Source organism: Zeus faber, assembly GCF_960531495.2.
Source record: "Zeus faber genome assembly, chromosome: 6".
Lineage (NCBI taxonomy): Eukaryota > Metazoa > Chordata > Actinopteri > Zeiformes > Zeidae > Zeus > Zeus faber.
Window position 1 is genome coordinate 7,693,275 of NC_137201.1, and position 22,312 is coordinate 7,715,586.

The 22,312-nt window shown below is 42.8% G+C and overlaps 2 protein-coding genes across 4 annotated transcripts in view; both read left to right on the plus strand.

The window, feature by feature from the left end:
- btbd11b (BTB (POZ) domain containing 11b) overlaps positions 1 to 16,828 on the plus strand; it is a 91,279-nt gene extending 74,451 nt beyond the window's left edge. For 2 of the 3 annotated variants that reach the window (XM_080002034.1, XM_080002036.1), the window contains 14 exons: positions 1,226 to 1,378; positions 1,535 to 1,700; positions 2,206 to 2,295; positions 4,796 to 4,897; positions 5,790 to 5,883; positions 6,748 to 6,883; positions 8,353 to 8,576; positions 9,361 to 9,539; positions 11,332 to 11,437; positions 13,176 to 13,278; positions 13,860 to 13,941; positions 14,127 to 14,195; positions 14,354 to 14,467; positions 15,425 to 16,828. In XM_080002034.1, coding sequence (XP_079858160.1) covers positions 1,226 to 1,378; positions 1,535 to 1,700; positions 2,206 to 2,295; positions 4,796 to 4,897; positions 5,790 to 5,883; positions 6,748 to 6,883; positions 8,353 to 8,576; positions 9,361 to 9,539; positions 11,332 to 11,437; positions 13,176 to 13,278; positions 13,860 to 13,941; positions 14,127 to 14,195; positions 14,354 to 14,467; positions 15,425 to 15,634 — 1,828 coding nt within the window. In that variant the 3' untranslated portion in view covers positions 15,635 to 16,828. The remainder of the gene's footprint in view (positions 1 to 1,225; positions 1,379 to 1,534; positions 1,701 to 2,205; positions 2,296 to 4,795; positions 4,898 to 5,789; positions 5,884 to 6,747; positions 6,884 to 8,352; positions 8,577 to 9,360; positions 9,540 to 11,331; positions 11,438 to 13,175; positions 13,279 to 13,859; positions 13,942 to 14,126; positions 14,196 to 14,353; positions 14,468 to 15,424) is intronic. The other variant, XM_080002035.1, reaches the window with a different exon arrangement.
- Positions 16,829 to 21,147: 4,319 nt separating this feature from the next.
- mlc1 (modulator of VRAC current 1) overlaps positions 21,148 to 22,312 on the plus strand; it is a gene marked incomplete at both ends in the record, with an annotated part of 4,690 nt that continues 3,525 nt past the window's right edge. Inside the window, one exon of the mRNA XM_080001728.1 lies at positions 21,148 to 21,399. Coding sequence (XP_079857854.1) covers positions 21,148 to 21,399 — 252 coding nt within the window. The remainder of the gene's footprint in view (positions 21,400 to 22,312) is intronic.

Sequence of the window (22,312 nt, forward strand, 5' to 3'; positions counted from 1 at the left end):
GCGGACTCGCGGAGAATACCCCAAGGGAACGGCCCAAGTTCCTTTAAAAAGTACACGCCATCATCAAAGGTCCGACAGATAACATTGAATCGAGGACTGTTTTCCTTCAGCTGACCAGGAGCAACGTCTGAAAAGGTCAACATTGCTCCATCAAGCCATTGGTCCATTCAATGTACTTTCTGAATACATCCTTGTTTTTTCGGCCTAAATATCCAGAACGGGGTTTGAAACAGAGTTGACGTTATTTTAGGGCCGGGGTAATTTATCATCAATATACTCAATTTTGGATAGATTCTTTACTTTTGTAATGCAGGATTTTCTGCTTTTGCCACAGTCTGTACGGTGCCTCACAGAAATGCAGCGTGTATCCACAGTACCCTGCCTATATCCATATCCATATCCATATCCATATCCATATCCATATCCATATACATATACATATACATATACATATACATATAGTACATATACATATACAAATACATATCCATATCCATATCCATATGCATATTCATTTACATTTACATATACATATACTGTACATATACGTATTCATATACATATACATATACACATACATATACATATACATAAACACATAGATGTACGTATACATATACATATACATATACATATACATATACATATACAGTATATACAGTCCCAGGTTAGGGAATATAACATTGGTTGCTCACTTTGAACCATATGGTAATTATGTCACATCTTGATGAATACATCAAAACTCTATTCTAAAATATTTAGACCTAATATTATTAGGAATGTCAGTAGTATCTTCCAATCACTGTAGCATCTTCCAAATATTGAGCCACAATATGAAAACATTTCCCCACACGATGAGAACACAATAAAGAAAATTTTTATAAATCACTGTATGTGAGTCATCCAAGCGGTGTCAGGAAAGTGTTCTCTCCATTCGCTAAGTTTCATTTGGCAACATTATCATTATAAGCTTCTCAAATGTAATGACTTAACCAATGCAAGACGAAAGAAATCGCATGCAAATTCTTCACTGAGGGGGGAGCGTGATGCTTTCCTTAAAAGCCTTTGGCACACACACACACACACACACACACACACACACACACACACACACACACACACACACACACACACACACACACACACACACACACACACACACACACACACACACAGCCACACAAGTCAGTGACTCTGGCCCATGCATCTCTGCCTCCTCCCACAGGCCGTTCATGGTGCTGCCTCCCCTGATGGAGTGGATCCGCGTGGCCGTGACCCACACTGAGCACCGCCGCAGCTTCTCCGTGGACAGCGACGACGTTCGGCAGGCTGCCAGGCTGCTGCTGCCGGGGGTGGACTGCGAACCCCGCCAGCTCAAGTACAGCCATCAGCGCACACCTCGGAGCATGTCATGTTGCACGCAAGCACGCCAAGCTAGGCTCAAAACCCAGACAAGGGCACAACATATAGTATACTTGTATATATACAGTGGCACATCATTGAAGTGAAGCAGGTTATATACCGTACCCCGCAGGACGGACGACTGCTTCTGTGCATCGCGGAAACTGGATGCGGCCTCGACCGAGGCGAAGTTCCTGCAAGACCTTGGCTTCCGTATGCTCAACTGCGGACGAACGGACCTAGTGAAGCAGGCCATCAACCTGCTGGGCCCAGAGGGCATCAACAGCATGAGTGAGCAGGTTAGAGACACACACATATTCATACATATGTAGGGAGCCACTCCACAACCGGAGAATATGGGGGGTGCTTTTTTGGTTCAAAAATCATTTCTAGCCTGTGAGCAACAGTTCATGCTCATTCAAACTCATTAGACCTCCATTGTAATACGCCACCGGGCAGCTACATACTGTAGAGTGAAACATTTTCATGGGGTGGCAAATCAACATTTACTTTGAGGTTTGTTTTGTGCAGAAACTCCCCCAAAGTTGTTTTATTATGAGGTCCAGTAAAAAAAAGCAACGCGGCAGAAACATTTTTTCTTTGGATAGTGCTGCCGTTTTCAAGGCACTTTTGCCCCACTGGCTTAAGTTTAAGCCCTGCGATGTGTTGACATGGAATGTTAGAGCGGCAGCCGATCCACAGGATGGATACTGGGAGAATGCTAAACGTTTGGCCTTGGTGTTTTGGCTCGCAGCGTGTCCATGAAAAATGTAACAATTTCGCTCCTGAAAATGGCTGGGGTAGGGGATGACTCCGCTGATGTACGCCTGCGTGCGGGGGGATGAGGCCATGGTGCAGATGCTGCTGGACGCTGGAGCTGATATCAACAGCGAGGTGAGTTCTCGGGTCGAAATGTCTCTAAATACAAGCCAGTCCAGCTTGCAATCTATATGCAGTATATGAATAGCTATACACATGGAAATAGATATGTCTATATACAGTCATAATAAGTAGTAAGCTTGTAAGTAAGTAAGTAAGCTCTTTCACGTATTTGAACTCAGTGGACAATATTGCATATAAATAGTGTAATTTTGTGTTATGTTTGTATATCATATTGTATGTGTGCTTGTGCTTTTGAGTACACTACATTGTGGTTGAACTGCTCAATACAGCCATCACTTCCCATTTCCCCTTTTGTCATACTCGTCATACTTAATAAGTGAGGCTTATTAGATAGCGGCATCCCAGGGGGTAACGTAGCATACGGTTTAAGTGAATCGCTTTCTGATTACTCCGATGATTTTATTAGATAGAGTGAATTGAACCGAACTTCTGGCGGAGGTTCCTCTGAACTTTATACAATGGAGGAAAATAAACTTTTTTTTACGAGAGGTTTTTTTTTCTTTTTTCTATGAGATACTGTACTGAAGCACAAAAGTTACTCCCTTGAGCAAATACCTTCATCTGCGAAAACTGAAAGTCATTTTTTGATTGATATTAAGTAATAATATTAACTTACTTGAGTGCATCACAATTTATACTTCCCTGGAAATGTACTTATCCACAATGATGGATCCACCCCAAATCCAAATACTGGAAATCCTTCTCAGCATCAGAATCAGTTTAATCCGGCAGGTACATTCGCATATTCACACATTCACATTTCACTAGGGACGATGACTATAAAAAAAAAAACAGTCTGAAAAAGTGGAGAATACAAATAATTATCAAAGAGAATAGAACAAAGAGTCAAGTAAGAACAAAAGAAAAAATATAAATTGTCAAATATAGACGACGAGCTGAAAAATATAATAAAAACACTAAACACTAAAATATGGACAGGATCAATTATTGTTATGGGTATATAGGGTATACATTCTTAATATAAATGATTACTATGTTTCTTCAGATCACAGCTCATGTGCCTTCTCTGTCCCCCATCATCCCCTGCCCAAATATATTCAACATTCAGTCTTTATTCCTGTGCCTCTGTTTGTAATCAGTGATGTATTCATTTAAGCCACTTAGCACCCCCGGCCCTGGGAAAGTGCCCTCAGAGGTGGAATTCTAAAAAGAGAGAGAGAAATGATTCTGACTAACGAGGCAGATCGATCCGTCGCGTTCGTTAGAGGACGGTGGCCGTCCGCCGCCGCAGGGGTCCCGTGCTAATTACCCCGCCTACCCCCCCCATGCCCCTGTTCGGCTGCCTGTCTATGCCATGTAGGTCATGTAGTGGATGTTTTTAACGCCTTTATATCTGTCTCCCTCACCCTTCCGTTACCCCTACCTACCTACCTACCTACCTACCTACTTACCTTCCACCTACCATCTACCACATACCAACTACATACCTACCATCTACCACCTACCTACTTACCTACCACCTACCTACCATCTACCACCTTCTAATCTATCTACCTACTTACCTACCAACTACCACTTACCTACCATCTACCACCTTCCAATCTACATACCTACCATCTACCTACTTACCTACCACCTACCTACCATCTACCACCTAACTCCTTACCTACCTCCCACCTACATACCACCTACTTACTTACCTACCACCTACCTACCTATCTACCTACCATCTACCACTTACCTACCTACCAACTACCTACCACCTACCTACCACCTACTTACTTACCTACCACCTACCTACCTATCTACTTACCATCCACCACTTACCTACCTACCAACTACCTACCACCTACCTACCACCTACTTACTTACCTACCACCTACCTACCTATCTACCTACCATCTACCACTTACCTACCTACCAACTACCTACCACCTACCTACCACCTACTTACTTACCTACCACCTACCTACCTATCTACTTACCATCTACCACTTACCTACCTACCAACTACCTACCACCTACCTACCACCTACTTACTTACCTACCACCTACCTACCTACCTATCTACCTACCATCTACCACTTACCTACCTACCAACTACCTACCACCTACTTACTTACCTACCACCTACCTACCTACCTACATACCATATACCACATATGTACTTACCTACCTACTTACCTGCCACCTACCTACCCCCTATCTACTTATCACCTACTTACTTCCCTACCACCTACCTGCCTACCATCTACCACCTACCTCCTTACCTACCTACCTACCTACTTATCTACCTACCTACCTACCTACTTACCTACCTACCTACAATCTATCTACCTGCCGCATACCTACCTGCTACCCACCTACCTACCACCTATCTACCACCATACTATCTACCTACCTACCTACCTACCTACCTACCTACCATCTACCACCTACCTCATTACCTACCTACCTACCTACCTACCTACCAACTACCTAACAACCCACCTATCCCTCTCCCAACTACCCACCTGTATCACTTCCCCAGGTTCCAAACTCAGTGCACAGGCATCCCTCAGTGTATCCCGAAACGAGGCAGGGGACGCCACTTACTTTCGCCGTGTTGCACGGACATGTGCCTGTGGTGCAGGTAGTGACGTCCTTTTTTCTCATCTGGGATTTTCTGTCCGCACCCTCAGTCGTGCTTCAGCTTTCATGGTTGTCTTGTTATGTCAGTTTTTGTCATCAAAGGAAGGATCATGGTAGGGTGTGATAATGACGATGACTCTTAGCTAAATTACTTTTCTCATTTGTGATGGTTTTACAGTATTTGTTTCTGCATGTTTTTGCATAACTAATAATGTAACTAGCTGGAAGGTAGTTTTGTGGAGGGTTTTTTTTCACATTAATCTCGGAAGAGCAGCTTTAGTCTGACAAGCTGCAAGCTGGAACAAATTATCAAATGTTTTGCGCATGCCTTTTATATTGTCCATTGTGCAAATGGTCCAGAGTAAATCGGTTTAGCCAAATGCTGAAAGACCACGGCCTAATGGTTATCGAACTTGTTTACCTCATTTAGTTTACTTTTTGAATGTTCTTTCCGCTTAATTTAAAAGCTTTAAATCCCAATATAAAATGGATCACATGCGGTATCTAAGTAGATCAAATGAGTGAGAGAAAAGGGTGAATTTAGTAATTAAAAAGACTACATTTTACAAGATATTTGCTTCAACTGTATGGCATTTTCAAATCATTGTATGGCAGACCGACCTAGAAATGGAGTTACAAGAGGTAGAGTCTTGATTTAAAAAGCCTCGTGATGAGATTGCTCACTGTTTCTGAGATGAAATATGAGACGATCCTCATGAATCTCTAATAAAGTGTCTCTCAGGCGCCATGTTGCTGCGTGGTATAATGAGCGGCACGCGAACCGTGAGACGAGAACAACCCAAACCCACTGACTCTGTGATTAATACTCAACTGACTTTCTCTGTCCGCTTCCCCACGACCCCCAAACACCCCGCTCCCCAAAACATCCACAGCTGTTGCTGGATGCCAGAGCCAACATCGAGGGGTCCCTGCGGGACGGCATGGAGAATTACACCGACACCCCGCTACAGCTGGCTGCCGCTGCAGGTACCACGCTGCAACACGAGACAGGCTTCCGCAACGACGGTCGGCCAGTGGACTTAACCGAACTGGAAACACCAGCTGGCCGACCGTACACAGCAAATTATTACCTCTGAGTGCACTCATTGATAGAGCATATGGCGCAGACTCAGGTGGGGCACAGAATCATGTGCGCCAACTGCAGGCAGCCGACAGGACGGCTAACTGTTAATGACAATGTTTACCTATCACAAGCTCATTCACTCAATTTAAAAACTAATCTCACAGCCTGTATTGCTGTTCTAGTAGCAGCTTCACAGTAGCGGGGGTGTGTGCAAGATCGCAAATGATTCATTTGTTGCGAGTTTTAAACAACTCAGGGGTTGGGGGTCACTCAGTAAAAGAGTCGTTCATTCACTTTTATTTGTGACTCTGTAACTGCAGCCAGACGTGCCAAGATTCGCCGAGTCTGAATCTCGATTTAACAAGTCTGAACTTCGATTATCCGAGTCTCGACTCTCAAACCATGAATGAAATGAGTTGGAAATATCCCAAATCTGAATCCTGAATCAATTCCTAAAATGAGAAGATCCCTGAGCTTCATTTGACGCATGTGCATTGTGACTTGAATGATTCCTGTAAGAATTCCATTCACAACTCAGAGCCGAGCCGACTGTTCTGACTCTCGTTCATCGGTCATCAGAAGTCCTCCTCCCTCACCAAACATTAGACAAACTTAATCAATGAAAACCCTTTTTTACTAAGTGACTCGTCAAGAACCGATTCTCAAAAAAGGAGCCGAGCCTTCCATCAATAGTGTGCATACGCCCACCCCGTAGCACGGCCAGGTGTGGGATTGAGATGACCGAACTGGGCACCTTGCATCCCTAGGTAACTTTGAGCTGGTGAGCCTGCTGCTAGAGAGGGGGGCCGACCCTATGGTGGGAACCACTTATCGCAACGGCATCTCCACGGCCCCCCAGGGGGACATGAACTCCTACAGCCTGGCAGCAGCACACGGCCACAGGTAAGACACACAGGGATGTTCGGAAGGAGTTATTGGAATAAGGAAGCACAGAAAACCTAATGTTTGGATTATTACTTTTTATTAATGTTATCTGTAGAATCTTTTTTTTTTTACATGCCATATATATATGATTACAGTGGTACTTTGACTGACGAGTTTAATTTGTTCCGTGACAGAGCTTGTAATTCAATCTGCTCGTATAGCAAATCAATTTTCCCCATTAGCCATTCATCCGTTCCAGCCCCCCAAAAACCACCCCAATTTTTTTTTGTTACGTGTTTTTAAATAAGAAAGATGTATTTATAATTAACAAATATTGTATAAAAACATAATAAAACATAATAAAAGAGAATTAAAAGAAATAAACTGGTTTTATAAAGTGTATTTACCTTGAAGATCAGACGACTCGGACTAACGGAAGATGCTGGTGGAGGTGGAGGGTGGAGGAGTTTGTTTCGTGCTTTTTCGGTCGTTTTCGTTTGTTGCTACACTTTAATGCTGAAATTAACTGCTAAAATTTATTTTATTTTTTTTTCACTTCACTTTCGCTTAACTTAAAAAATTTGCCGATTCCATCACACGCACACCTCGCTCATGTTTTTCTATGATTTCATGCTTTAAGTCAATCGACATCATCCGCTTCTTCTTCTCAGCACTTATTTTCTTAGGACCCATGGATAGAATTTATTTTTTTTGGCAAAATAACTGAACAAAAAGCACAAAACGCGAGCACAAAACACAAAAGAGATGCTTCCACGCTCAGGTAACCACGTGAAGTGAGGGAGCGAGACGCGTGATGCTGGCCGGATTCGCTCGCCACACCAACTATCGGCGGCGTACCTGAAGCTCACTCCCCGTGACTCACATTTTTGCTCGCAAATCAGTTCAAACAATCGACGGAACGACGGCTCATAACTCGGAAAACTTGTATTTTAGTGCGCTCGTAAATCAAGGTACCACTGTATTTATGATTATATTGCCTACAGTATATCTGCTGATGGCAGTAGCCTGTATTAACATGGTTGACCAACATCTGATCGCAATATTGTTATTGATGCATCGTAAGTAATGAAAACATAGCTTTAGCATAGTTATGGACACACACACACACACACACACACACACACACACACACACACAAATACACAGAAGTTATGCACTCTCGCTATTCCGTCCCACCGCGTTCAATTCTCTTAGACAGAGACAAAAACTTCACAGAGCATATCCGTGAAATTGACACATCAGCAGGTGTATTGTATTGTATGTGTATTGTATATGCTATTGGGGAGTGTTTCAATGAAGCTCGATCAAGCCAGAAATGACTTTAAGAAACTGCTGTGTCAGGTACAGGCATGAAACCACACATCCATATCCAAAAGCAATACATAAGAGAAGCCTTAGGGACAACATTTGCATGAACAAACAAATCATCCTGAAACATTTTGGTGTGAAATGGTTTTATCTCCCAGAAACGTGTTCCGCAAGCTGCTGTCGCAGACGGAGAAGGGGGGAAAGGGAGACGTCCTCTCCCTGGAGGAGATTCTGGCCGAGGGCTCGGAGCTGGAGGGCCGGAGCCCCACACACATGGACCTGGTCCGCACGGGGAAGGCCAAGCTCAAGGCTCTGAAGGAGGCTATGTACCACAGCGCAGAGCACGGGCACGTGGACATCACCATCGACATACGCAGCCTCGGTCAGAATTCTGAGCGTTGTGGATTCCCGATCGCGCTATCGATACTGTACCTAACAGTAGGAGATATGGAAGTATTTATTATCATGGTAATCATAGGGGATTTTACAAAATATCAATCACATAATATCTATATCAATTACAACCTGCAAAATAAATTGTATTTTTCTAATTTACGTTTTTTAGCAATTACTATTTTTTCATCAATTATATTTTTCAATTTTTTTTCATTACATTTCTTTACATTTTTAGTTACAGTATTACTATTTTTTGATAGATTATATTTTATCTATATTATTTTGGCACTAGCACTAACACATTGCATGTGTTACAAGTAACAGATTGAGTTAAAATAATAGTCTTTCTTACTCTACTCTTAAAAACTGACATTACTGGTCTAATTGCAGATATTCCCCATTGCATATAAGTAGCTTTTATTAGCTTTTATTACATTATAGAGCATGGGGGGGGCTCCAAATTGAATTTTAGAAATTATGATCATTTTTAAACCAATTAATGAACTTTTATTAAAATACAAAAAAAAACTATCAATCAAATATCAATATACCAGTCTTAGACATAGGACTGCTATATAATCTTTACAATCTCTGAACTATCTAGTGATTTAAAGTGTGATATATTCAACCAAAATGCTAATCTTGTGGAACTTTAGGGTCATATCTTCTCATCATAATTAATTTAGATCACAAATGAAAAATGATTCACTGTTATATTTTATTTTCATTGGCATGCCGACCCGCCGTGACAGTGTCTCTCTCCTCGGCAGGGGTACCGTGGACGCTGCATACGTGGCTGGAGTCGCTGCTCACGTGCTTCCAGCAACACCGGCGGCCGCTGATCCAGGGCCTGCTGAAGGAGTTCAGCTGCATCGAGGAGGAGGAGTACACCGAGGAGCTCATCACGCACGGCCTGCCACTCATGTTCCAGATCCTCAGGGCCAGCAAGGTTCAAAATCAATCAATTCTCATTTATCTCCGTAAGAAGTCACGTTGACAAGCTGTCTGTCCACTGTCCTGGTTTGACATTTTATTAGTGTTGCTGACAGCTTCAGAGTTATAAAATCTGCTATTTTTTCACAGAAACACATGTTTATTGTTTAGTGTTTTTTTTAGGTTCATTGTATATTGCCATTTTTTCCTCTATTTTTTTGTTAATTGTTTAGGTTCATTGCATTTGCTATTTTATCTTTTAAAATCATGGTTTTTTTTTCTTATAACTTTTTAATTTCTTATCTATTACTATATTCAAAAATAAATAATATTTATCTATTTTTTCCCATTACTTTTCAGTTTTTAGCTTTTATTTATTTCAAAAATATTTTTTTTTTCTATTTGTTTGATTACTTTTAAACATTTTAGCTATTACTATTAAAAAATACTTTTTTTCTATGACTATTATTATTATTATTATTATCATCATTATTAATCAGCCTCATCAGTTCATCTCGTTCTATCTCTTTTGCCGTCGGAGCTTTCAATTCCATTCCATTTTTTTCACCTTCACGTGATTTATGGTTCTTCTCCCGTTAGTTTTGCAATTTCATCTTTACATCTCTTTGGTTTATGACTGCTCTTGCCTGCTTCATCCACTTTTCCTTTGCCTCGGGCGAGTCGCTCCCGACGGGTTCGATAAGTTCCTAACGATCCGTACCTTTTGTGTCAGGCCCTTCTCGTCTGTGTTTTGGAGCCGGTGAGCCCCATCTTTCCCCTACATGTGGGGCCTTTAAAATAGAGGCCATCCATCTTTTCTTTGAATGCAATTACAGCTCTCTGGTATTCATCGGGCACAGGGACTTTGTGAGCAGATATTTCTGTGTAATCTCTACTTCACTGGGGTGTATTTAAGGGGGAGGGGGGCATAAATTAATCGCTTTAGTTTAGCTGTAGCTTTTGTATAGGACAAAATAAGTACCGCCGAATTGCACATTTGGTCTTCCCTTTCCCCGGTGGAACAAGAGTCTGTTAAAAAGTGTCTGTTGGTGCTACGCTCCAGTGCCGGCTGAGAACGGAGGGGATTTGCGGCGCCACACACCAATGATTCATCTGAATACCGTCGTCCCTCCCACCGTGCCTCCCCCGGTCCCTCCCCTCAGCTACAGGACCACACAGACAACCACCCGGGCACGCCGGAGAGAAGTGTGTGTGTGTGTGTGTGTGTGTGTGTGCGGTGTAGTGGGGGTGTCGAATCTGAGTTTTTTCTCCCGTCTCTCTCTCTCTCTCTCTTTCTTTCTTTTTCATCTTTCTCTGTCTCACTCCTGGCTGAGCCCCCGTCGCATAATGTCCCCCATTCATCTCAGGCAGGGACCGTCGGATTTATTAAATCAACGGTGATAATCGTCTCGTCCCGTTTTAAAGGTGCAAGTTGGTCATAAATATGAGATTTTCCTCTTTAATTCAAATGTAAAAAGAGAGTTTGAGTCTGACACAGAGGCCGGGGAGAGAACCAAAAAGGGTTTTTTTAAAGAGCTTTGTCCTAGGCTAAAGAAAGCCACATTTTTGTTGAAATCTGACTCACCTCTGAAATTGTTTTGGGCCAGTGGCTCAGAATTGCCGATTTGATTAGATTCCCGGCTCCTCCTGCTATCATGCTGTCCTTAAAACCCTTAACCCCCAAACTGCTCCTGATGAGCCTTGCATGGCTGCCTCAGTCGTTGTACGAATAAGATCTCCAAAGCCTCTTTGTACAGAAGCGTCCCCTAAACTGACCTAATGTCATGTTTTTCTAATGCTTTCATCAGAACGAGGTGATCAGCCAGCAGCTTTCTGTGATCTTCACCCAATGCTACGGACCCTACCCTATCCCGAAGCTCGGCGAGATCAAGAGGAAACAGTCGTCGCGCCTGGGTGAGAGCAAAGCGCGGACGCCTCCGCCATCTTTGGTGTGCGATTCTGCTCCCCGAGGGAAAATTTCTCTCTCGTTAAGGGACTTTAAGGTCCGCGGTCTCCCGTCCTTCAGTGGTGACACTGCCGGAGGCTGCCAATTAAACCGCCAAATGTGGTACCTTAATGGTGTAGTGCGGCTGTTACTCGTCACTCACGGTTTATTGGACTCCATTGGGGATGGAGTGATACCAGTCTAAAAAAGGGTAGCACATTGGATGACATGTTGGATATTAAGGGAAAGTGACTTGATATTTTGATAGATACGACACTTAGATGGGAAAATGAATATACCAATGCACCGTCACGTTGTAATGATCCCCCAACATATACAGGTAATGGGTCTGATTGGTCTTTGGTATCGACCAATACATAAGATTCAGGATTTAGGAGCGGCATTGCCCCATTCTTACGTTTCCCTGCATGATGACACAACCGGCCCCTTCTCACCTAACTGTGTTTCTAATAAGGATTTGTACTATTTAACCTTATTTTAACCAGGTAGTGGTGCCGTCCAGTTGACGTCCAGGATCTCTTTTGCAAGGGAGACCTGGCCCGGACAGCAGGCAAACATTTCAGACAGACACAGATTGAATGACTTTCCAGAATTTTCTGGGGTTGTTCAGATTTTCTGTGGTAACAGGAAAAGAATTATTCTCTTAGACTTGGACTATCTTAATTTGAGACGTACAATAGTGCATAAACTCTGCAACCAATTCTCTCGTGCCGTAAACTTGATAACTCAGCAGTAGACAAGGGGTTACATCTGCTCTTCACTCTGTACTTATGGAAAGGTGAATGTTTATTTGCAATTCTAACAAGTACATCGTAAAAAAATGACGAGGCAAATCCGCCATGATCTATGAGAGTAATTCTGTCTCAATGAAAGGGAAACAAACTGTGTAAAAACCTTGTTGTGACGTTCGGCTACAATGAGGGATCTTTCTGTCCCTCCCTGTAGGTTATTGAAAAGACTATTTGTCGGGAACATTTGTCACTTTGTAGAATTATTCAAATTAAAGAGGATTTGTCAGGGTATTTATCATTGGGCCGAGTCAGGCTGTCAACAATCATTCGCAGAAACGCAAAGCTGTTTTGTTTTTTTTTAAACACCAAGCACCCGATTCTTCAAAACTTCAAGTTGAGAAAATGCCAAAGAAGGCAGCGACTCACTTACAGCTTAAGTGGCAATAATAGTACATGCATTAAATGCAAAACACCGGCAAAATTTCTCTGCGGAGTCCTTTCAGAGAGATTTGTCATTTGGAAAGATGTAAAGCTATAATGCGTTTATGTTCTTCACAGTTTGGCTGCGTTAAACAGCAATCCTGAGAGACACCACAACGGCCGAGAAAAGGTTTTTTTAAGGGAAGGGCAAATGCAAAATTCCCATTTCAACTAAACATTCGCCGGAGAGGAATGAGGGTGTGAACGTACCCGTTCCAATTAATGTCTTAGCCAGCTGCTTCTCTCTTCTTCTCCTGGAATCAGTGAAATAAACGAGCTGGCAAAAAGTTTGCTTTGGATTGAAAACCTGCTTCTGGTGCCCGTGAGCCCACGCCACCGATCCAGGCTGAGCATTAAATTGACTTTGAGCAGTGTAAAAATGCCACCTAGTGCCTAAAGTCTGAAATGGAAGCTGGGAATGCTTTATAGATATAGTATTTGTCTCGTCTAGAACTTGGTGTCATGTGTCTTTCAGACCCTCACTTCCTTAACAACAAGGAGATGTCAGACGTGACCTTCCTAGTGGAAGGGAAACCCTTTTACGCACACAAGGTGCTTCTCTTCACAGCTTCCAGCAGGTAAGATCACAGAAAACGTGAAGGGATTCTCAGCGGTGATTTAGGATACAAAATGTCCTCACAAAGGCATTTTGTATCACAATTTGAATATAGCTCCATGACCTGGTCATGGAGCTTGTTTGAAGGCTTTTCTCCCCGCGGATCCATAAGGTCACTCCTCTCTGTCGCTGCTGGGCGGGACACGGGCTGGACGTTCACATCATGTTCTATTTCCAGAGAGTGATGGAGCCGTAATGAAGTGCCACAGAAGTGATCTTCTGTCGGCTTTCTCCCACAAGAACGGCTTGATGGGGGGAAAAACTATTTAGAATTGATCCATGACTTGCCCACGTCACGGCGGCCGGGCCTCATTATGGCACATGCTGCTAAAAGTTGGGTTATTAGGGAATTATTCAAAGTTGCCCTATACTACTGTTTAATACCGTATCCATGTTTATGCACGGTGATCAATTCTTTTCACGTGTCCCCCCCCCTTTTCCCCTCGTCTTCTGCTTCGTCTGTCTCTCTGTTCTTTTTTCTCTCTTCCCTTCTTCCTTCCTTACCCTGTGGGCTAATGGCTGGATATTTAATTTATTTCCAAGGTTCAAGTCTCTTCTAGCGAACAGGCCCTCAGGTGAAAACACGTGCATTGAAATAAGCCATGTCAAGTATCACATCTTTCAGGTAATGACATCTTTCGGTCATCATTCTAATCTGACTCAAAAATGATACTTTCTGGTCAGATTTGATCGATGCATTCACAACATGTTCTTCCAAATTGCTGCTTTTTATATTCAATGATGAAACCTCACGGTCAGCTCAGGTGCCGTTGTCAATTCACATTTTCACATTGATTTTGGTTTTTGCAGCTGGTGATGCAGTACCTTTACTGCGGCGGAACAGATGCTCTGCACATCAGGAACAGTGATGTGATGGAGGTGAGGTCACCCCTCTCCCCCTATCCCACCAATCAACTTAAGTTCATTGGGTTTTGCAGTTCAAGTTTAATCTCCAAGCCCATGATGTGGGTGTCTCTAAGGGAGAATTTGACTGACTGTGATTCCGGTCGGGTTGTTGTTTGTCGTTTGTCACGCAGCTTCTGTCCGCTGCCAAGTTCTTCCAGTTGGAGGCGCTGCAGAGGCACTGTGAGATCATCTGCTCCAAAAACATAAACACAGAGACCTGCGTGGAGATCTACAACCACACCAAGGTTGAGAGCAAAACCTCTCCAAAGCTAGTCTAAAATAGAATATCATATAATGTTCTGTAGCCAAGCAGGGTGCCTCTACTGTCAGGGTTAGGGTTAAGGTTAGGTTATTAAAACTAATCTTGATGACACCCCCCCAGTCCGTTGACTGAGCAGTTGAACTGCGGTGGCAAAGGCAATGCAGTGCCCGGCACACGTTATCCGCAGCTCTCCATTCCTATATCACCCACTCCATTATTCATGTAAAGGGTATAAATAAAAAATGTATTTTGTGTCTATCAGTTGCCCAAGAAAAGGGCTTTGAACTTCTGACTTTAAGGTTTTTGGTCACCATTTTCATGGAAAACGCTATCCGGATTTCAAGTCTGATTTGAAAAAAAGGCTGTATTTTGTAGTTGGATTGTCTCTGATTTTTGAAGAAATTATTTTTTTCGCAGCTGGATTGTGTCTGAAGGCTTCAGTTCGGGTTTCAGAAATGTATTCCCGTATCTGGACTGAACCTCATAATCAGAATTTTTTTTAATAAAAAAATGTATTTCCGTGTCTGGATTACATCTGGATTTTTTAAATCTGGATTGAAGTGTTGTTTGTGTTCTAAATTTTTAAGTCTGGCTTTTAAATAGGTTTTAAGCTGTATTTCCCGGTTTGGATTTGGTCAGAATTTTTTAATCTGGCTTTTCAATCGGTTTTGAAACTGCATTTCTGTATCTGGATTGCGTCTGAATTTTTAGGACAGGGTTAGGGTTAAATTCAGCGTTAGGGTTAGGGTTAGGGTTAGGGTTATCCCAACGCAATGGAAATCCCATGGAGAACCCTAACCATAAATAAAGCTGTATTTGGCTGGAAACTGATCTGTAGGTTAGGAAGATCTCAAATTCTTCAGTAATACACGACATCCCTGTAGCTTTGTAATACATACTGTTTCCTCTGTTAAAGGCCTTCTCTGCCCTGTCTTCCCAGTTTCTTGATGCTCCAGCCCTGGCGTCCTACATCGAAGGCTACTTCCTGAAGAACATGGTGGTGCTGATCGAGCTGGAGCCCTTCAAACTGCTGCTGTACGACGCGCCGCCGGACAGCCCCGGCTGCAACATCCTGCAGGACCTGGAGAAAACGCTGGCCAACCGCATCCAGTCCATCCACCTGTCCTCCTCTAAGGGATCCATCGTTTGAGTCCGCCGGGCCCCCTGGGACAGAGTCGTCATGGAAATGATTCCTGTCCCTCAGCAACGCATTGAGTGTCCTGACTCTTGAGGAAAGCGTAGACCGCCCTACTGCGACGTGTCCAGCTGGGAAGCTCCTCCACCGCTAGTCCACTCCCTGTTCTATATTAGTGCAGATAGTGACCAGTCTATCCATGCGCCCTGGTGACATACGTCCGCTTTGCATCACATCAGAATAACTTACGTAACCTACACTCTTCCAGTACTACATCCGTTTACGCAAAGATGTCACTCCATCACGTATTTCTCAGCAAAGTAGCCTGCAGCAGACGTCGGAGACCCAGCTAATCCACGTGGACTGGTACAGTCAAGCCCGAAACAGCACTAGGAAATAGGCGCTTCAGCGGTGGCCCCTATGTACTTTGATTAGATGTTAAGTTGGCAGTATGATAAATTAACATCTAATGGCAATATGGCACCGGTGGCTTTGGAGTACCCTTTTTAGGCCAAAAAATGGACTGGAAAAAAGGACCGGTATCGACGTAACAGTACAGAACCCTGAGCTGAAAATTCCTCTATTTTGTTTTGTGAACTTACAGTCACATCAGCTAAGCTTATTACTCTTCTTGGCATACTTGGCCAAACGATTGGTACGTACCTGTAATGTGATGGCAACTATAGAAATTAAGGAATTTACTTTTGGTAATTGAAAGAGGGCTTTAACCACCCCCCCACCCCCACTGTCATGTAAATATTGTCAATAAAATATTGAGCTATTTATTGACAGCTCCTCTTGTAAGTTAATGTACATATACGAAAATATGTTTTTCTCACACGTCTTACCATTGGAAGCTGCTGGAAAAAAAATAGAAATAGCATAGCTTTTAAATGTCTATATACTGTATGTTCAAATGTTGCATGTCAGACGGGATGACTGTTTTTTGTTTTCCTGTTTTAGTTGTCCGAGGATGCGGTTCGAAGAGTTGCATGAACACTTTAAGGCCGGAAAGGAGTGAAAGGAGTGAAAGGAGTGTGTCGTTCTTCTCTAAATGAGTCGCGAGTCGAGTAACGTCTTCAGATCGTGTGGGAGACGCGAAGCCCAGCTCCAAGGGTTTACCCACTCCGCCCCCGAACCCAAAGCGGAAGCAGTTCGCCGAATTTAGCGGGACTGTTATACCACGTGACATGTACTGTACGTGTGACTTGATATATGTTTCCTCTATAAAGATTAATATAAAGATTTTTTTTGTGGCTCAGTTTCTTCATCGACAATTTTAGCTTATCACAATGAGCTATTGCTGTTGAAAGTTACAATTAATTTCATCCTTGCAAAGCTTATATTTCAGGTGGAAAATGGAGAATAGTATGCAAAACACGATCCTCAGCAACAAAAACCCAACGACCAAGGCAGCATAGCTTCCATCCAACTCAATGGCTTTAGTGGACTTGAAACCATTGAGTTGGATGGAAGCTACGCTGCCTTGGTCATGTAAAAAAATGTACAGCAAACATATACAATCATGCCTTGAGTTTTAACCATTTGCACAACACTTGAATTCCACATAATACATAAACAATATTTGGCCATAACCGAGGTGTAGAAATGCATATTGGCTCCAAACCAGATGGAGCAGAAGGGTCAAGACACTCACATGAGAAGACACAGACAGACCTTCGGACCTTTAAAGCTGGTCAGAGAGAGAGGGATTCAAACAGAGTGTCTAAAAGAGAGAGGAAATCAAAGCATTCGTGGAAGCGGAGGGAACAAAGCTGTCGTTGTTCTCAAAGTTTTCTATCCCGCGAAAGAAAAAAAAAACAACCTCTTTGTAAACGGTTTATGTGGACGTTCTGCTTTACTGCTGTCAATGAATAGTTACATAAGAGAGAGAGAGGGGGAGAGAGAGAGAGAGAGAGAGCTCCCTTCCCCCTCTATCTCCCAGCCAGACATAGGTTGTCTAATATTCCCCCTAGTCTGTCTGGACTGATTGTCTACAGAATGTTAGATGTTGGATGGTATTGATTTCCATTTACAGTCATCTTTGGCCTGGGTGTGGCCAACTTGCTTTAGTGCTAGCCAAGTGGGAGCACTCCTCCAGCCACGCTGCAGTTATTCATAACGCCTCATATGAACAACGTGGGCAGGACATCCCCACAGTGCGACCTGGTTTGACTCTGGAATTTTTCGAGATGTACAGTATATGGAGTGAGGGAGTTTTCCAATCGAATGGATCTCTTAAACTACTGATGATCCGAAGTACGGATACTGCAGTTTTTCGGGTGGGAAAATTTGATTTTTCTTTTTATCAATTTTACCTAGATTCGGACGGGAACCAATTGATACCAATATCATCCTTGTGTGTCAAGTGAAGAGATACTTTAGCAATGGCCAGCATTCTAATTTTGTTGGCTCAATGCATGGCTGCAGAGGGGTTCAACTAGACTAGCTCCTGTGAAATCCGGGGAAACACACCTTTCCAACATCTCAAAAGTGAGATCTCAAAAATAGTTATTTAAGAAATACTTCTTCACAAAAAAACATAAAAAATGAGAATTGTTTTAAATGCAGAGTCTCGCCTTATGAAATTATTGGAGGCAAAATGGAAGATATAGGGCACTCTTTTCATGTTGGAATTAAGGAACAAAAATAATGTTTAGCGGAGGAGTAAATTCTGCCAGGACCGTCTCTCACTGTCATTCTTCCACATCACATTCAACAAGTAAAAGAAACACTGGTGAATATGTGCTCCGCTGACTTCCAAATCTGAAAATTCTTCATCCTTTACCTTTATCTCTTAATCATATTCATGACAACACAATAACACAATGGGATTGTCTTAAACTGTGTAATTTTTCTGTGGCAGAAAGAGAGAGAGAGAGAGAGATGGAGAGAGAGAGCGAGAGAGAGAGAGAGAGAGAGAGAGAGAGAGAGAGAGAGAGCGTCTGTGTGTGTGTGTGTGTGTGTGTGTGTGTGTGTGTGTGTGTGCTTGCGTGCGTGCGTGTGTACGTGTGTGTGTGTGTTGGACAGGGCACGGCCGAAAGAAAAGGGAGGGGGAGGCCTGCCATTTTAATGAGTAACCATAGTAACGGCTGCCCAGGAACAATGTGTTGCTGAGAAAGTGTTTCCATGTAGAAGACTGAGTGGAATCCTGTGACACACATACTTCCTCATGCTTATGTGCTGAAAGGTGTGCATGGCAAGTGTGTGCATGGCAAGTGCGTGCACGGCAAGTGTGTGCACAGCAAGTGCACGGTAACATGGTCAAGTCAGGTTGAAGCAACTGGAACTGGAGTCCCAGCCGTTACTATGGTTACTCTTTAAAAACTGCTGTCAGGCCCTCCCCTTACACCTTTTCTTTTGCCCCTGCCCTGTCCAACACACACACATACACACACACACACACACACACACACATGTACACACACACACACACACACACACAAACACACACACACACACACACACAAAGACTTTAAACAGACGTATGATCATTAGAGTAAATAAGGAGATGCATATCAAATATAATGAATTTAAAACATATTAAAGAATTTCAGATTATAAGGAAACAAAATTATGAGATTCATTATTATGAGGACACTGTGTCGTGAGAACCACAATGTCCTTTCAATGGTGGTGCGTTGTCCTTTTAAACATATATGCACACACACACACACACACACACACACACACACAGACACACACGCACATGGACGGACACACACACACACACACACACACACACACACAGACACACAAACACACACACACACACACACAAAAACTCCATGCAGTTAGGGGAAAAAATGTCAAATGTTCAATATATCTACAAATGAACTTCACAAATAATACAATGTGGGGACCTCCAGAGGGGAGACACTTTCAAATGTGTGACCTACTTGATGGCTCCCATTATATGGCCTTTTGTTTTTGGAATTCCATAAAAACCCAAGGCTGCTTGAATGACAACTCCTATCTCTTATCTTTGAAGAGAAATTTGCCACTTGGTGTCAGTTTAGTGTTCTGTCTCGTCTCGGAGAGGGGGTTGAGACCTGCCTCTCTGTTCGAGGGGAAGCAAACGGGGGAGCTGAGGGGAGTTTGGCAGAGCAGCTCCCCCTGAGTGAACCCCTTCATCCGCCCTCTTTGTCATTCACGACCCGTCTCCCACTGGCAGAGAGAGATAGAGAGAGAGGGAGAGAGGGGGGGGGGGGAGCGGTAGCTCAGGAGCCATGCAATTTCGTTCCTCACTTTGAAACCACCACTAAACTTTTTCGTTCAGGGTTTTTCACGGGAAAGTTGAGCGAGGCCGAGAGAGAGAGAGCTGCGAGCGCGGCAGACGGGGAGGGAGAATGTGATATTAAGGAAGAAAAGGGAAGGGTGAAAGAAATTAGAAAGAGGGAAAGAGGGGGGGGTAGATAGATAGATAGATAGATGGTGTGTGTAATGAAGCACAGACAACAACAAACTGTCCTCCCTGCAGCTGTTTGAGGGAGACGTTGTCGGGGAAGAGACCGCCGGGAGAAACAGCCAGAGACACCACGGGAGGTGAGTGGAGAGATGATGGGAAAAGTTGTGCGGGGGGGGGGGGGTTCGCTTAAGACTGTAATTAAAAAAGGAAAAAAGAAAACGAAAGTGGGAGCTGAAATGAGGGGGAAAGGAGAGGAGAGGGGGTGTTGTTGTCAAATGCGGCACGGCTCACCGGATTAATTGCTCCTTTGTGTTTACTGCGACACAATTTCAATAAACCTCTGCGGTGGGATTACGGTATTGATTCCCTTGTTTGGAGTGGATTACAGTAAGCCTATATTATAACACATAGATGGATTAGATGAGATTTCAGTCAATAGATTTGAGTAACAACCTCTCACAATCCTCTGAGCAAAGTGTCATTTTGCTGTTGATATTATATGGCTTTTGTTGCTCTTCAACTGCATTGTGTTGGGAATCCGATTTTTTTAAATGTTAAACCAATTCAGGGAGCCGACACATTCAACAAGCAATTTTAATTGCTGATGATATGTAGTTCACGTTAAAACAATAGGCAGTCATATAATATAATTGTAATATAATAATATCATTACATCAATATAAAACAAAAATAGAATATATATAATGGAAAAATCACATTTATTTTTAAAGTAATTTTTATGAATATTATTATTTTAAAGTAATAAGATGATTTAAACATATCATTTTTAAATAGTTAAAAGCTAAAAAATTGAAAAGCAACAGAAAAATAGAACAATATAATTTATCTAAATAATAGTAATAGATAAAAAAGGTAATAGAGAAATAAAAATGTAGATAGATAGATAGATAGATAGATAGATAGATAGATAGATAGATAGATAGATAGATAGATAGATAGATAGATAGTTAACTGTAACTAATGTGCAGTTCATTGTGTAGGTAATCCAAAATAAAGTCGCTTTGCAAAACAAACTCTCAAGTGTGTTTTGTTGTCCTCTCCCAGAAGCTCCTTCTCAGGTGCCGACTTGGATCTTTTTGAAGCGACCCAGCCGGTCTCCATGATGCAGCGTGAGGAGCTGTCGGCCAGGGAGGAGTTCACCTACACCCACATGCCCATCCTGGACAGGGGGGGCGGCACGCTGGGGCGACGGGGCGACAGGAGTCTGGAGAGGGGTCTGGAACGGGACAGGCCCGAGCGGGACAGCTACACTGTGGACGTGAGAGCCAGCGACCTGCAGCTGGCCCAGGCGGAGCCCCTAAAGCACCCCTGCTTCAGCTACAGGGCCTGGCTTTACAGCGTGGTCATAGGGGTGAGAGGCGAAGGCACACTACGGAATTGTTCGGGATTTACACTCCTTTAGTCCATTCTACGCAAAATCAAAATAAAATGATTACTGTCATTTTGAGTGGGATGGATAACCTTCAATTCCATGGTGTGCTTCCACTTTTAAAGGTCAGGAGAAACAAACCCAATCGAATGAGTTTTAGGAGTGAGAGCATCATGAGTGGCCATACACTTTAAAAACGTGGAGAGTGGTGTTTGGATGAAGTGCTGAAAATGCTATGCTCCTATACAGTGCGGCATGAGCTGAATATGTTTAAGGAGGTGGAAAAAAAGCATGTTTTAAGGGGTGTAATTTGCAGTGGTGGAAATGATACCTTCCCTTGAAAAATGTACTTCAGCACAGCAGCAAAATACATCTTTCAAGTATCTGTACATTCTTACGTATATATATTTTATTTACTCTGCATTTCCAACACAGTCAGGTTACTTTAGTTTGAAAAAAATATATATATTTTTTTATTTATATTTTTGTATATAATTGTAAATACCTATCGACACCCCCTATACTATTTTATTGTATATTGTAATTGCAAGCTCTGTTTTATGGCAGGATAGGACAAGTATCTTACCAGTTAATACTTTAAGTACACTTAAGAGCAAGGATCTATACACTTTGACTGAAGCAGAAATGCCAATGTGGTACATTTAGTGTTGGGGTATTTGAACTTTCACTTGAACAAAAGGTCTGAGATTTCTTCCACCACTGGTAATTTGCCATTTGATTGGTTGTTTTAAAGGTGCAGTGTGTAAAATTTAGTGGCATCTAGAGATGAGGTTCCTGATCACAACCAACTGAATACCCCTCCCCATGGTGGTGCCGCGAAACTCGTGAAAAACTCAAAAGTCTATCTCTAGAGCCAGTGTTCAGTTTGTCCGTT